Below are 16,884 nucleotides of genomic sequence, written 5' to 3'. Positions count from 1 at the left end.
GATACTCCCTACACTGATCACTTCTATTACAGCAACCATGAAATAGTGGTTTGTTATTATTATTCCAGGGATAAAAATTCAAAGGAGGATATTCCAGGGTGACTCTTTGTCACCGCTGCTCTTTTGTCTTGCCCTTAACCCAATAAGCTGTCTACTTAACAGATTAGGTCATGTCTACAATTTGGCTCCCAGAAAACAACAAAGTGTAAAGACTTTTCTTCCTTTTGTGGATGATTTAAAACTGTATAGTTCATCAGAAGAGGAACTGAAAGCACAATTTCAAGTAGTCAAAACTTCTTCAGATATAAGAATGTCAGTTGGTCTTGATAAATGTGCAAAAGCAACATTTAAAGCAAGAAAGCTGCAGCATCAAGAAAACATCAGTCTGGGACAGGAATGTGATATAAAAGAAATTGAGCAGGAGGGAGTATATAAACATTTGGGAATTGATGAAGGATCAGCAATAAAACATGAACAGTGTGAATAAAACTTAGTAAGGAATATTTTAGTAGACTAAGTTAATACTGAAAACAGAGATGACCAATTTGCCCTTCCCGTCCTAACTTACAGTTTTGGAGTGATTGATTGGTCCCAAAAGGTGTTGGATTGGCTGGAAAGGAAAACAAGAAGGATGCTTCATGCTCATCAAATGATTTATAAAAATCATTGTATACCAAGACTATATATTACCGATTCTGGGCCTCCTAGAACAGCAGAAGCATATCGGCATCAAGCCAGAATGGAAATCAAACCAGAAGTAGATAAAAATCAATCAGCAACTGAATGTGCCAAAAAAACAAAAGAAAGAATATAATGTGAAGGACCAGATGAGAAGGCAAAAAATGTGGGAAATGCATAATTATACTTGCAAGTATAGAAAACTCTTGGAACAGTTCACTGTACCTATCCAGGCATGTCCAAAGGACATTTTCAGGTGTACTCTCCAGTCCAACTGGTGAATCTGGGCATTTTGAGGCAATGTTACAACTGCCTCATGTACACAGACAACCCTCTCCTCCTAGCACCAAACACTAATACATGCGAGAGATGCAATTATACAGCCAAACTGGAGGCTAAGCTCTCTCAACCCAAGACTGGATCAGACAGTCAAGAGGAGAAGGGAAATACTGGCATCACACCACCAGTCTCACATAGACCCATTAAACCAGCACTGGCAAAAAACACACATAAATACACAAAAACATACTCGGAGGCTCTAAATAAAAATCTGCAAAAGCAACAGAGACCTCCAAAGCAGACATCCAAGCAACCTCCACCCCCAACACAAACCATGAAACACATACTTCACAAAACCAGCGTGCCACACAATCACAGCCCTTAAGGCAAAATAACATACCCAAAATACTAGTAATGGGTGACTCTATAGTCAGGCACACTGACGTCCCACTCACTAGGCTGAATAAGAAGAAGGTTACTGTTAACTGCCTGTCAGGTGTCAGGATCTGGCACATAACACAAGTACTCAGGTAACTCCAGAACAAGTACAAATACGACTCTATCATTGCCCATGTTGGTGTGAATGACCTGAGCCGTACCTCCCTGGACTACATGAAAAGAGACATGGAAGAGTTCTCTGATCACGTAGCCCAGGCCGGTATGACCCTGACCCTGAGTAGCATCTTGCCCTCACCAAGAATGATACAACGGTATAAAGAAAAAATTATCAATTTCAACAATTGGCTAAGTTTCTGGTGTCATTCAAAGGGGATCCAGTGTCTGTCCACCTGGGATGACATGCTCGACAAGCCACACTGCTTCACTAGAGACAGCTTGCACCTGTCACCTTTAGGCTTTCGAATACTGGCCAAGGCTCTTGCCACTCCCATAGTGCCTTTTTTAAGCAAGGCTCAAAAGACAGACCAACCGCTGTAAATAGCACAAGTAACAAAAATCTGAGGGTATTTCAATGCCAGAAGTCTAAACATCAAAATGCATGCACTTGAGGCACTCCTCAGTATGGAGAAAATTGATATATGTGCAGTAACAGAAACCTGGTTTAAGGCTCCAGAGAGCACCCCAGCACTACCAGGCTACAACTCATACCATACATTTCGGCCACAGAACCCAGACCAAAATACAAAAAGGCGAGGGAGTATCCATATTCATCAAAGATACCCACATCTCCAGGTTAGTGGCACAGTGCGATGCTTCAGAAATCATCCATGTGCAACTAACAACAGGCAAAACTGCAATTCAAATTGTAGCTTGCTACAGATCACCCACCATGTCCCAGGACCCCCATTCCGCATTTCTGGAAACACTGGGAAACATGAAGGTCCTACCAAACACCCTAATATTGGGTGATTTCAACTACCCAAACATTAACTGGGAGAACTACTCAAGTACTAACTCCCTTGCCCAACATTTCCTAGAATTTATAAACTCAAACACCCTGGATCAACACTCCCACCAGAGGTGACAGCATATTGGACCTGGTCATCACCAACATTGGCGACCAGTGTTCCACACCGGAGGTCAACCCCTCGCTGATTAGATCTCACCATAAACAAATCACTTTGGGTATCCACATTCTGCCCCCACCCCTGGACAAGGAAACCACCGTGAAAAACTTTTCAAAAGCAAACTTCACGTTACTTAAGACTGAGGTGGAAAGTTTCAAAGCCCCCATGCTAAAGGATAATGCTGTCCAAGCTGCAAAATCCTTTACTAATGCATTCTATGGGCACCTACAAGAATGCATGGATCATGCTATCCCAAGCAAAACCAAGACTCACTCCTCCAAGTAAAGGAAACCAGTCTGGTGGACCCCTATCATAAACAAGCTATACAATAGAAGGAGGAAACTAGTACAGAAAAGAGTAAAATCCAAAAAAGGGAAGACATCCCTGATCAGTATCAGCAAGAAACTACGATCCCTCATAAAATTGTCCAAGTGAGCTTCGAAAGAGAAATTGCCAAGGACTCCAATGTTAACCACAAGGCATTCTTTAGCTATGTCAAGAATCTAAGTGGCAATGCTCAGATCTGCTCGGAGTTAATGCAGAATGGCACAAAATACACTGAACCAAATAATATTGCCAACATCCTGGCAGACAGGTTCAGTGCAAACTTCACCCTCCTCTCACCCCCAAAAGGGCCCATAACCATACCAGAAGAATGTAGAGCCCCTGAAATCACAGACACTCAGGTTAAAACAGCCCTCTCCAAAGCCAAAAACACGGCATCAATGGGACTGGACGGTTTCCCAGGCTACGTCCTACATGAGCTCAAAGACGAACTAACCCCTCACCTAAACACACTGTTCAAACTCAGCCTCTCCACAGGCTACTTACCCATAGAGTGGCGCACAGCAACGGTTATTCCGCTCCACAAAGGTGGAGCCACAACAGACCCCGGGAACTATAGCCCTATAAGCCTGACTAGCTTGGTCTGCAAGGCTATGGAGTGCATCATCATGGAACTCATTAACAGAGACATTGGGAACCTCCAAACACTGGTCCCTACCCAGTTCAACTTTGTTAAGGGCAGATCATGCCTCCTAAACCTGGTGGAAATCTTTGAGACACTTACCAAAGCTATAGACGATGGAAAGGTGGTACACACAGCATACCTAGACCTCGCAAAGGCCTTTGACACCATTCCCCATTCTGGTATTATAGACAAACTCAACAGCCTGAACATAAACCCCTATGTCACAAGATGGGTTGCCAATTGGCTCATGGACAAAACCCACATGGTGAGAGTTGTGGGAGCTAGGTCTGACTCTAAACCAGTTACAAGTGACGTTCCCCAGGGCTCAGTCCTAGGACCCCTCCTTTTCAGCATATACTTCTCAGAGGTACAGACAAGCACAGGAAGACTATGGCTGACCAAGTTCACAGACGACTGCAAACCAGGGGCTATAATTGACTCTCTGTCTGACAGAGACATCCTCCAAAGGGTCTCACTGAGATGGATATCTGGTGTCAAAATCATGGCCTCAAGCTAAATGCCAAAAAAGTGCATAGTCATCCCCTTTGGAAAAAACAAAGTACACACAAACTACCACATAGGTGGTAGCCCCCTAAATACAGAAAATGTAATAAGAGATCTGGGGACCCAAGTAGATAGCAATCTCTCCTTTGATAATCACATTGCCAAAGTGGTTAGAAAACCCTTCTATGTGGCCCACCTAATCACAAAAGGGTTTGCATCCAGATCAAAAGAGGTCATTGTGCCCCTCTACTCATCACTCATCAGACCCATCATAGAGTACAACGCCCCATTTGGGATGTAGCTTACAACACACCTGCAACAGCTGGAAAGACCACAGAAGTACCTCACCAAGAGGATCACTGGCCTCAAACAGATGCCCTATACAGCTCGACTGAAGAACCTCCAGCTGTACTCGGTTGCATACCGCCTACTCAGTAGTAATCTCTGCCTGACATACAAGGCCATGTCCAACCCAGAATTGATGGACATGCTCCACCTAAAGAAAAACTTATCCCCTTGAGTCACATGCTCTAGGGATCTAAACCTCACCACAACAATAAATAGGATGTGCTGGAGGGATAGATTCCTGCCCCAGAGACTTCCCATGCTTTGGAACAAGATTCCAATCTACATTAGGCAGAGCTCCTTGCTAACACTCTTCAACAGAAGCCTTGACGAGTGGATGGGAAACAGAAGGTTTACCCCAGGGATCACTTCAGTGGATCTGCTGTACAGAGGCACAGGGAACTAATCTAAGGGGGCGGTGAAAGCCAACACATTCTGGCTAGGCTTATAAATGTCTTCGGGCAGATAGCCTAGTACCTACTTATGAACCTAACCTATGAACAACCTCATGTTGATCAGGATCAAATGCAGGAATGGTTAAGGAGAGGTGAATTTAAACCAAATGACAAAAGGTTAATATTGGTGTCCTGAGAGAGTGGACTACATACACGTTGGTTTACAAAGTCCATTGAACATGTGGGAGAAACAGACAAATGCAGGTTTTGTAAAACAGAATTGGAAACAGTCACGCATCTTCTTGCTGGTTGCGATAAACTAATAGCAAAGGACTGTATACTGAAAGGTATAATCATGTAGCAAGATTGAGGCATTGGGGATAGTGCAAACATTATAATATTGAAGAATACTGGAAACATTACCACAAAACATTATAGAAAAGGATAAAGTTTGTATCACATGAGATCTCCCTGTTACCAACAGTTCAAAAAATAGATGCGAGAAAACCAGATATAGTAGTCCATGAAAAGAAGAAAAAAGTAGCAATGATCATTGAAGCTGCTACACCTAATGACTACAGTGTCTTATGTACAGAAAGACACAAATTCATAAAATACCAGGATTTGCAGGTAGAAACAAGGGCAATGTGAAAGAAGGATACTGAGACAGTGCCAGTAGTTGTAGAAGCAACGGGTCTTATAAAAAATAATTTACAATAGTACTTAGATATGTTACCAATACCTGGAACTCCATATAAATTGCAGAAGGAATCATTACTGGGCACATTCTGGGTGCTGCGAAGAGCACGTCTGGCTACCATCAAAGATTGAAACAATACTAATTTAATGAACTTTAATCATACTTTGACTCAGGAATGGAGTCCATTCCCATCATGGTATTAGAAACCCAAAATACTTAGAGAAATTAAAAAGAAGGGCTAACCCCTGGTCCAGAAGGAATTACACCAGAAGAACCAAGAGATACCAGTGAGTAGCCTGAGGAACACCCAATAGCCACTGCGGAGTCCTCTACCAGAGGCTGAGGCACTGTCTGACCCAAGGTGTAAGCAATGGCTTCTATTCTGTTTTTTTTTCTAGGTACAGTGGTAGAAGAAACAGAAGGACCAGTGTAAGAATCCATGCTGTAGCCAAGGAGGAAGCCTGATTGTCGGTAAGCGTTGAGGGGAAGAGTCAGCCAGAAGGTAAGTTGTAGGACAAGTGTTTACAAACTACACACAAGCTTACAGTTCCCCACACTGCCCCTCAAAATTCAAAAGGAAGTGCCCATGCAGTACACAAAACCCTTATAAAACTCTAATTCCTTTCAAAGAAAGTGCACTGAGAGAAATCAAGAAATGAGGGTAAGTTGTCATGAAGTGTACATAAGCACCAAACATAAAATAACATTCTAGCCCTGAACTACACTTCCTGATTTTTAAATACAATACCATCTAACAAAATGTCTCAAGCAGTAAAACAATGAAGATAAGTTGTCACAAAGCATATATAAGCACCAAAATATTCAAACACAGTTTGAAGTACATAAAAATGCTTCCCAATCTTTAAAGCCTTACATATCACTTAAAATGTCTCCAATGCAGCATATTTTTCTCAGAAAAACAGCCCCAGTGTTCAGTAATAAGCCCCATTCCAAAAGTAGTATCTGGCAAGAAACTTCTGATATTAATAAAATTGTTTGTGTTCTTAAGAAAATAAAAAAATATATAGCAAAAATATTTAAAAAGGCAATATCTTCTGTGTGGATGGGTTCTCTATGGGGACTTATCTGTCAGAAATGAAACCTATGGCCATTTGCTGCTCCTGAGAAGCCTCAGAGCTGCTTTCACTTAAGGTGACAAATAAATACCAGAATTGTATAGAATCTTGTTGCTGTCCTCCCCCCAAGAGGATAGCCAGTTAATGGTCAGAGTATAGTTGTGGGAGGGAGCCAGAGTTTTTTGAACACTGGCCAGTTGTTACATCCTGGGCAACCTGAACATCTAAAGGTTAGTGCAGTAGTGAGAATGTTGAATATGGAAGTGTTCTAAATGGTGAGCAATATGGGAGAAAGATACCCAGACAGTTCCAATAATAGCAGGAGCCACAGGTCTAATAAAAAAATATTTATAATTGCCCTTAAATATGCTACCAATACATGTAACCCCATATGAATAATAGAAGGAGACAATTCTAGGCACATTGCTAGATCTGAGAAGAGCACTCTTAGCTAACATTAAAGACTGAAACAATACTAATTTAATGATCTCTAATCATATCCTAACTTCAGAAATGGTCCATCCCATTGTGGTATTAGAAACCAAAAACACTTGGAGAAATTAAACCCAGAGAAATGAGGTAGTAAGCAGAAAACAATGCAGACCATGTGCCCACATTTTGTACATAAGGAAAATTAAATTCTAGGGCAAGTGTGCAATGTAGTAGACAGTATATCCCAGAGATATACAGTAGTCTCGTACCCAGGAGACATTGAAAAATAGTGTACACAGCACAACAACATTGTGTGTTCCACTTCAGTCATGCATTAGGGTCATGGGGACAGAGTGAATAGTATCCTTAGAGTTTATTAACACTATGTACCTTATTATCTGAAGAGTAAACAATGTACCTAAGAGTGAGTATACAGTATGAACCCCATGTATGCATAGGGGAGCAGAGGCATCCCATACAACTACAAATAATCAGTTGTACTCAGTGAAAGACACTGTGGATGTCAGTATTCTGGAGTGGGCAGCAGAATTAAAAAAGATTCAGTCTGCCTTGAGATCATTCCCCTTTCCTGTGTATTACTTCACATATGCATCTCATTTGAGCTTTGTACTATCTGAGTGACATCCGCGGCAGTGCAGCGGTAGCATTGTTGCCTCACAGCAAGAGGTTCTCCTGTTCGATTCTCAGCTAGTGTGCAGGGAGTGCCTTCTGTGTGGAGTCTGCATGTCCTCGCCGCGGGTCGAGTGGCGTTCCAAAAGACATGCGTGAATGGGTGTGTCTTCGTTGAAGGTTGGGCGTCAAGCTGGCAACTTGGCACCGTGAAAATCTACTGCCAGTCATTAGACTGGAGTTCCGCTGTGGTGACCCCTAACCAGGAAAAGCCGAAAGACAACAACAACTACCTGAATGACATCCCAAAAAAAAAGAGTTTTGCCATGTTACAGATCTCTTATGTTGTACTGACATCCATAAAGTTGATCTTTTAATCTGCTGATATACATAACTGAGCTACAACAGCCATGGCAGCAACCTGGTGTGTGTATGAGTGTGTGTGTGTGTGTGTGTGTGTGTGTGTGTGTGTGTGTGTGTGTGTGTGTGTGTGTGTGTGTGTATATACGCCAGCTTGTGCTGATGCATACTTATATGTTTTTTATTTGAACATATGTGCATTAGATGCATGGGATCTTGTGCATAATATGTGAAATATTTTGCACTGTAGATTAAAAAAATAGTTATTTACTCCTACAGTCATGATATTTTGAACTATCATAAGCCAGATCCCTACATATTCCAATTATCCATTTGATGTTTGTATATTTATTTTAGTATGGATTATTGTTTCTCATTTCTAATTAACTTTAACTAGATTGTGGTTCATAGGTTCATAGGTGTGTAGTAGGCTAATGGCCTTGGAGCCTTTAAAGCCTAGCCATAGGATTACCCTGGCATTGTGACACTTGATTTTAGTTCCCAGTGTCTCTGTTGAGTAGAGCCACTGGATTTATCCCTGGGGTGAATTTTCTATTTCCCATCCACTCATCAAGATTTCTCTTGAAGAGTGTCAGTGAGGTGCTCTGATTGACATGTATGGGAAGTCTATTCTATAGCATGGGTAGTCTTTGGGTTATGAACCTGTCCCTCCAGTACATTCTGTTGATTGTGGTAGTGAGTTTGAGGTCTCTGGAGCATGTGGTGCAGAGGGATTGGGATTTCTTTACATGTAGCATTTCTAACAGAGCTGGGTCAGACATGGCTTTGTAAGTCAAGCAGAGCTCGCCTCTAAGTAGACGATATGAGACAGAATAGTTGGAGTTTTTTTAGTCTGTCCATATAGGACAAGTGTTTAAGGCCTAAGATCCTCTTTGTGATGTACTTTTGCGGCCTCTCCAGTTGTTGCAAGTGTCTAGTGAAGTACATGCCAAATGGGGCTTTGTACTCAATGATTGGCCTAATGAGGGAAGAGTAGAGGGAGACAATGACCTCTTTATTCCTGGATGTAAAACCCTTAGTAATGAGATGTGCCACACAGAAGGATTTTCTGACCACACTGCAATGTGGTGATCAAAAGAGAGGTTGCTGTCAACCTGTGTTCCCAGATCTCTTATACGCCTTCTATGTTCAGTGGACTACCATCGATGTGGTAATTCATGGGAACTGGGTTTTTCCCAAAGGGGATGACCATGCATTTTTTGGCATTGAGCTTAAGGCCATGGTTCTGACACCAGACGTTGGTCTAAGTGAAGCCATTTTGTAGGATGTCAACATCACTTGGGGAGTTAATAATAGCTCTCAACTTGCAATCGTCTGCAAACTTTGTCAGCCAGAGTCCCTTTGTGTTGATCTAGACTTCAGAGAAGTAGATGCTAAACAGGAGAGGACCCAGGACTGAACCCTGTTGGACTCCACTCATCACTAGTCTTCAGTCTGACTTGGAGTCAGCTACTTTCACACTGTGGGTTATATCTGTGAGCCAGTTTGCAACCCACCTAGTGATGTAGGGTTTGATGCCTAGCTTACTGAGTTTTTCTATGATTCCTGAGTGGGGAATGGTATCAAAGGCCTTGGCCAGATCAAGGTGGGCTGTATGAACCCTTCCTTGCCTTCATCCACAGCTCTGGTGACTGACTCAAAGAAGTTGACCAAATTGAGCAGGCATGATCTACCCTTCACAAAACCAAACTGTGTGGGATCCAGAGTTTGAAGATTCCCTATATCCTTGTTTATTAGGTCTATGATGATGCGTTCCATAGCTTTGCATATCAGACTCATCAGGCTAATGGGGCGATAATTCCCAGGGTCTGTAATCGCTCCTCTGTGGCAAGGGATGACTGCAGCAGTGCACCATTCAGTAGGGACGAAGTGAGGCTGTGATTGAACAGAGCACACAGGTGAGGTGCCAGTTCACTCTGTAGCTCATGTAGAACACAGCCAGGGATAATGTCAGGTCCCATAGAAGTTGTATTCCTTGCCTTGGACAGTGGTGTTTTAACCTGTACAGCAGTAATACTGGGTGCCTGGCAATCTACTGGTATTGTGATTAGTCCTGGGGGGGGGGGGGGGGCTGAAGTTGGCACTGAATCTGTCGGCCAGTATATTGACAACATCTGTTGGCTCAGTATAATAGGTACCATTGTGCAGTAGCTCAGAGCAAATTTGGGTATTGCCATGGAGATTCTTTACATAATTATAGAAGGCCTTGTGGTTGTCTTTACTATCTGCTGCAATTCTGTTTTTCATAGCTAGCTTTAGAGGATTTGATGAGGGATCTCAACTATTTGTTAAGGCTAATAAGGGAGTTTTTCCAGTCTTGGGACTTCACCTTATTCCGCATCAGTTTCCTCCTTCTGTTGTAGAGTTTGTTTATGGCAGGGGACCACCAGATTGGCTTCCTTTTTCTGGAGGAGTGCATCTTGGTTCTATTGAGTATGGCAAGATCCATGCATTTGTGTACATGTTCATACAGTGGATTGGTGTATGATTCAGCAGTCATACAACTATTTTCCATTTGCATGGGTGCCATGAAGTTAGCCACCTCTGTTTTTAGGAGTCCAAAGTTAGCTTTGGAGAAGTTTTTCATGGTGGTTATCTTTGCGGGGGGGTGTATTGTGTATTCCCAATATGATTAGTTTGTGGTCAGATCTAGCCAGGGAGGAGTTGACTATTGGTGTAGAGCAACAGTCGCCCATGTTAGTAATGACCAGGTCAAGGATGTTGCTACCTCTAGTGGGGGTAAAAACGAGGTTGTCCAGGGCATTGGAATTAATGAACTCCAGGAAACATTAGGCAAGTGTATTGGTACATGAGTAGTTTTCCCAGTTAATTTAGGGGTAGTTGAAGTCGCCCTGTATGAAAGTCTTAGGTTGGATCCTAATATTCTCCAGGGTGCTTGGGAATGTGGAGTGTGAATCTTGGGACATGGCTGGGGACCTATAGCAGACTATGACCTGAATCGCTGTCTTACCCAATGTTACCTGCACCTGAAGTATCTCTGATGTTGTTATGTTAGGCTACCAGTCTGGAGGTGTGCACATCCTTTATGAATATGGAAACACCACAACCTTTGGAGCTTCGGTATAAGTTCTGGGGCTGAAAGGTAAGGTAGTGCAGGGGTGCTTTCTGCTGCCTTGATCCAGGTCTCTGTTACAGCACAAATGTCAATATTCTCCATTTTAAGATGTGCTTCGACCGAGTACATTTTGAGATTTAGACTTCTAGCATTGAGCAGCATGACCCTCAGATTGCATTTGTTTGTAGCTGTTATGGTAGTAATTTGGTCTTTGGAACACCACCTAAAAAAGGCACTATAGGGGTGGAAAGAGCCTTGGCCAGTATCCGGAAGCCCAGGGGTGACAGATGCAGGCCATCTCTGGCAAAGCATCGAGGTCTGTCAATCATGTCATCCTAGGCAGACAGATACTGGATCCCCTTAGAATGACACCAGAAACTTAGCCATTTGTTGAAATCATTCATTTTCTGCTTGTACTGTGGTATCATTCTGGGTGATGGTAGGATGCTGCTTAGGGCTAGGGTCATACCACCTGGGCTACATAATCCGAGAGTTCCTCCATGTCTCTTTTCATGTAGTCCAGGGAGGTACATCTCAGGTCATTCACATCCACATGTGCAATGACAGAGTCATATTTGTACCTGTTGTTGAGGGACCTGAGTGTGTGCGTTATGTGGCAAATCCTGGCACCTGACAGGCAGCTGACTGTTACTTTCTCCTAATTCAACCTACTGAGTGGGACATCAGTGTGCCTTACTATGGAGTCACCTATGACTAGTTTGTTGGGCATGCTGTTTTGCCTTAGGGGCTTTGGTTGAGTGGCACACTGTTTAGGAGAGTTATATGTCTCGTGATTAGTGTTGTGTTGTGGCAGTCGAGTGTGTTTCTGCCTTGGAGGTCTCTGCTGTTTGGATAGATTTTTATTGAGAGCCTCTGTGAAGGTGGGTGTGTGGTTTGTGTTTTTATGTGAAGACAGTGCTGGTGTGTGTTCTGGAGGGCTATGTGTTCCATGTGATGTGGTGTAAGTGTTGACCTTCTCTTCTTGACCAGCTATTCTGGTCTTGGCTGGAGAGTGCATGGCTTCCAGTTTGGATATATAAGTGCATCTCTCACAAGTCTGAGTGTTGGGAGGTAAGAGGAGAGGGTTGTTGGTGTACATGAGGCAGTTGCTACATTGCCTCAGGATGCCCAAGTTCACCAGGTTAATAAGAGAAAACACAGGGAACTGACCTTTAGAAATGCCTGGAGGGGTGGGCATTAATACTAAGTACTGGAGCTGTTTCCTTGTAGAATGTTTAGTGCTGGTAGCACTTTTGTGTGCTACAATAATTGCTACAAGAAGTCTGGTAAAGTGCTAGACTAATAAGCTAGTAAAAGTGCAGGAGAGGAGAGAACTAGCAGATCTAAGGGAAATATTGGAGTGCAGACTTTGGCACTGCTCAGAAGCTTACAAACAGTCATGGATACAGCAAGTCTGTATCTAGACTAGACTAGTTACAGAAAAGGCAGGAAACAAGTGCAAACACGAGCTTTTAAACCAGAAAGTTGAAAGAGATGGAAAAACTGCCCAAATGGCCAATAAACTACAATTTCTGGGCCAGAAACCACTCCTCTTGTGGTAGATAGGCTAGCTAGTGCTTACCACTCCCACTGATAAGCTAGAAGCCTTCCCTCCAACACAGAAAGGCTTGGGGGGGGGGCTCAGAAGCTTACAAACAGTCCTGGATACAGCAAATTTATATCTGGACTGGAATAGTTACAGGACAGGTGGGAAACAAGTGTAAATGCGGGCTTTTAAACCAGAAAGTTGAAAGAGATGGAAAAAAACTGCCCAAACAACCAATAAACTACAATGTCTGGGCCAGAAACCACTCATCTTGTGGTAGAAAGGCTGCTTAGTGCTTACCACTCCCACTGATAAGCTAGAAGGCTTCCTTCCAACACAAAAATGCTTGGGGATCTCATGAAGAGTCCTGGATACAGCAAATCTGTATTTGGACTAGACTAGTTACAGGAAAGCCAGGAAACAAGCTTAGATTTTTTTTTTGCAGAAAAGCAGCTAAAGCAGCACTAAAAACAATATAAGTGCAGTGCAAGCTAGCACACGAGTATGCAGCAATATTAGAGCAAATACAGTTTAAATAAATGCAAGGAGATTCTAACAAATTTTTTTTTTTTTTTAGTAAAGTGGAAAAGGAGAAAGCAGGAACAGAGGATAATTCAAGGATAACAACCCAAGTGGGTTGACCTTCTCAGTCAGATTTACATTATGGGCAGGCAACTGCAAAGCCACCAAGTATAAGAACAAGACACCAGTAGGAAGACCGGGTGGGAAACTCTTACAGCTACTAGCTCTAGCCACTAAATGAAAGTTTTAAACAGATAAAGGAGCAAAGAGACTATAGAGAATGCTTTTAACTGCAAACAAATCAGTTATATGATACCTACCTAGAACACAGAAACCTCACAAAAATACACAGAAAACAACAGATAGAGCACTCACAAACAGAAAATACAACTCTCATTATGAAAAAGCAGTTTACAGTTAAGTAATTCAGCAAAAATGCAATTACAGTAATGAAACACTATCTAGCAATGAAAAATACAGTTAAAACAGTATAAAACAGTACACAAATGCAGTGAAACAGTAGAAAAAAGCTTTATAACAGTGCAAAATGTAGTAGATTTGCTGTATAGCACAATTATAAGTGTTAAAGAAGTGCAATTCAGTGAAATAAATGTAAGAAATAACTTATTCTGCTCTTGGAATCTTAAGGAATTTCTGCTTTGTCCCAGTGATGAATCATCATTCCACACCCTGGTAAATGCAAGCACAGCCCCCTGCAGACATAGGGTTTATATACCAAAAAGGATGGAAGACTCTACAAGCTCGAATTACTACCCAGTCCTGTTAGCCCCTGTTCTTACAACCAATCACTCGTGCTAGAGAAGGTCAGGAAACCCTATTACTCTCAATAACAAAGAAGACAAGACACTATCAGCAGACGATGACTGCCAGAAACACAGAAAACTCAACAAACAAAACTACCAGGCCTGGATAACAGCAGGCCTCTATCCAGATTATGCTACCTGAGTAGAAGGATCTATATTAGATCATTGAAAGTTTAATAGTTCGAATCACTAAAGATCGACCTTTATTGTTCAAACTATTAAAACTTCGAATGTTTATAAAAATATATTCAAAACAAAAAAGAAAAACTAAAGGGTGTAGGCAGAGGGGCAAGACCCCCTGCTCTCTCCATGTGAAGGGCTGTGCCCCCACACTCCCGCTACATAAATATACCAACTCCGAGACCGCACTACATTGAAGTAAATGGAAATCTCCCCTTATGGAGATTTCCGTTTAACTGTTTGATGTTCTGCACTTTCGCTGTTCTCGTGGCGACAATATCAATTTCGATATTGTTAGTCTTCCAGAAAATAATATAGACCTGAGTAGAACACAGAAACCTCTAATTGTGCAGAATTGCTTTTGAGAAGGCATTTGTGTAAGCCAGGCAGGTTTATTTATTTGTTTGTTTGTTTGTTTGTTTGTTTGTTTGTTTGTTTGTTTGTTTGTTTTAATGAAAGAGGTGTCTTGTCAGTAGTTTTCTACTGTAGTTATCAGTAATTTTCTTTTCTTTTATTTTGTAGGCAGCTTTGTAATACTGCTGTAATAGTTTACTGTATCTTTTGTGATAGAAGTTTAGTTATGTCATTCAGTTACTTTAAAGCTTTTTAATCTGGCTTTCTCAGAAATGCATCTTTTAGCTGATGGACACTTTGATGCACTCTTAATTAGGTCTTTCACTTCCTCTTCCATGGAATCTCTCTCTCTCTCTCTTCCCACCTCACTACAAAGTATTCATGTAAAAATATCCATTTAAATAAAAATCTACAGTGATGCAATGTACTGCAGGAATTAGAAACTGTTTTGAAAATAGTGCATTTCCATGTTACTAAAGAGAGTGTTTGATGCCAGCATGTCAATCATTTTCAAAACATTAATGCTCAAATCCATATTATAATTACATAATTACATTATCAATGTTATCAGTTGCTCATAGATGGTAATAAATGTTCCAAACTTTACAGCAAGTTTTGAACATGGTTATCAGCTCAGTAGTATAATGGGCCAAATACTTCAATAACAGTATTTAGTTAAAATATACATTCATTAAATAAAGTCATTGTGGTCTGGGTTAGCACCCCCCCCCCAGGAGATTGACCTCAGAATTAATTACATTAAGCCTGTAAAACATATTGGATATGTAACATGACAGAAAACTATAACTGTAAAGGCAAATAAGTTTCTATGTTTAATGCCAACTCTCCACGAGGAGATTTTTTTTTAATGGACAGCCATGCCACAGTTGCACAAAAGATGACATGCAGATTATATCTCATCTCTTTTCACCCCACCCCCTCAAAAAGGCAGAGAAGAAAAGCAGTAGTCTGAAAGGGATTACTTCAACTTGTTCAGCTTTAATGTACCACTCACAACCTACCAATAAAGATTATACTTATACTGCTATACCAAACATCACTGCAGTAAGTTATTTAAAACCTAATGCAAATGTTTTTGCAAGACTCTGCCCATTGTGTCTTCTAATGTGGGGATCTGTCTCCACAGCCCTGATCTCTAAATAAGATATCTTCAAAGTCACACTAACTTGGAAAAAAGCAAAGAAATATTTCACTTTATTCTAATTTCCTATTATCTTAGAATTAGTATATAATGAGATCATGGTGTGGAGTTCCCCTGCATAAAATAATTTAAAACAGTATTTTCCTTTGTATTCCTCAGATAAGGTGTTTCAAGTGTGGTTGATAAGCCAGGATTTAATAAACATTGCTTTGGTTACATCAAGTAGTTATGATCTGAACTTTAAATGCACCTGGAAAGACACAGTAAGAATATAAAGTGCATTAAGAATTCATGAGCAATTCTCGGAGATGCTTTCAATCAGTTATAAAAACCTGTCTTGTAGAGGGTCCTTTCCATGTCGGGGTTTGCCCCATGCAACTGCATTCTTATAATCAATTAAGATGTTGGAACACATTAGAACAAAAGAAAAGCAACAGATCCAATGACCTTAGTTAGTGACCTACAGTTCAATAAAATGTAATCAATCATACAAGTGGATATCGTGGCAACATTTGAAACTGAGTAGAAGACTGAATAATTAAAACGGCACAGGAAAAATACATTTTTTAGACATACACCAGTAAATGACATGTACTCACCCACAGGGCATCCATGTTTCCAGAACTGTCAAAGCCGGCTACATTTCTGAAAAATAAAACAATTTTTTTAGTTTCAAGTATTTCAGTAAAAGAAAATGTTTTCCCTAAAAGGTTTTATTAACACAAAAAAGCTGTGTTGCATAACAAAAAAAAAAACTGCCTCATCTTCTTCGCTGAAAAGATCTCCCCCTTTTCTATCACAAGTAGTGATAGCAGTCATTGGGAAAAGGAGTTCTCTTTTCCCAACTTGAATATGGACTCCCAATTTTTGCTTCTCCTCCAGAAGAACATCATCACACTCTAGACTATCTCTTAATTTCATCTTCCAATTCATTACAGCTTACTTCTCCATGGGTATCACTGTATCACCTTAGAAATCTCCAAATGGCTACCTAAAAAAAAAGATGTAACCTGCAGTTATGATCACAACTCTACAAGCTACTCAGCTCCACACATTTACTCCCCTTGCAGGACTTCATGAAGAAACCTCCTCATACAACCTGAGACACTACTCACAAGCCACACCAACTCACATTACCTCTAGAATCAAACTCCACAGCACTGCACATTTTTTGCTCTCAGGCACCTACTCTTTGGCAAGCTCTCCCCAATGACTTAAAGTAAATCAACAACTATTCCAAATTCAGAATGCAACTCAAAAAGTACTTCCTTCCAAGATGGCTGCACAGTGATCAACAACTTAAC

The 16,884-nt window shown here is 41.3% G+C and overlaps 1 protein-coding gene across 1 annotated transcript in view; it reads right to left on the bottom strand.

The window, feature by feature from the left end:
- LOC122803879 (coiled-coil domain-containing protein 170-like) overlaps nt 1–16,884 on the bottom strand; it is a 1,585,583-nt gene that overhangs the window by 1,470,496 nt on the left and 98,203 nt on the right. The window contains exon 3 of the mRNA XM_044073560.1: nt 16,180–16,225. Coding sequence (XP_043929495.1) covers nt 16,180–16,225 — 46 coding nt within the window. The remainder of the gene's footprint in view (nt 1–16,179; nt 16,226–16,884) is intronic.

The sequence above is a fragment of the Protopterus annectens genome, chromosome 6.part0 (genome assembly GCF_019279795.1).
Source record: "Protopterus annectens isolate FY-2018-M chromosome 6.part0, PAN1.0, whole genome shotgun sequence".
NCBI lineage: Eukaryota > Metazoa > Chordata > Ceratodontiformes > Protopteridae > Protopterus > Protopterus annectens.
This window is presented reverse-complemented; position numbering and strand designations above follow the sequence as displayed.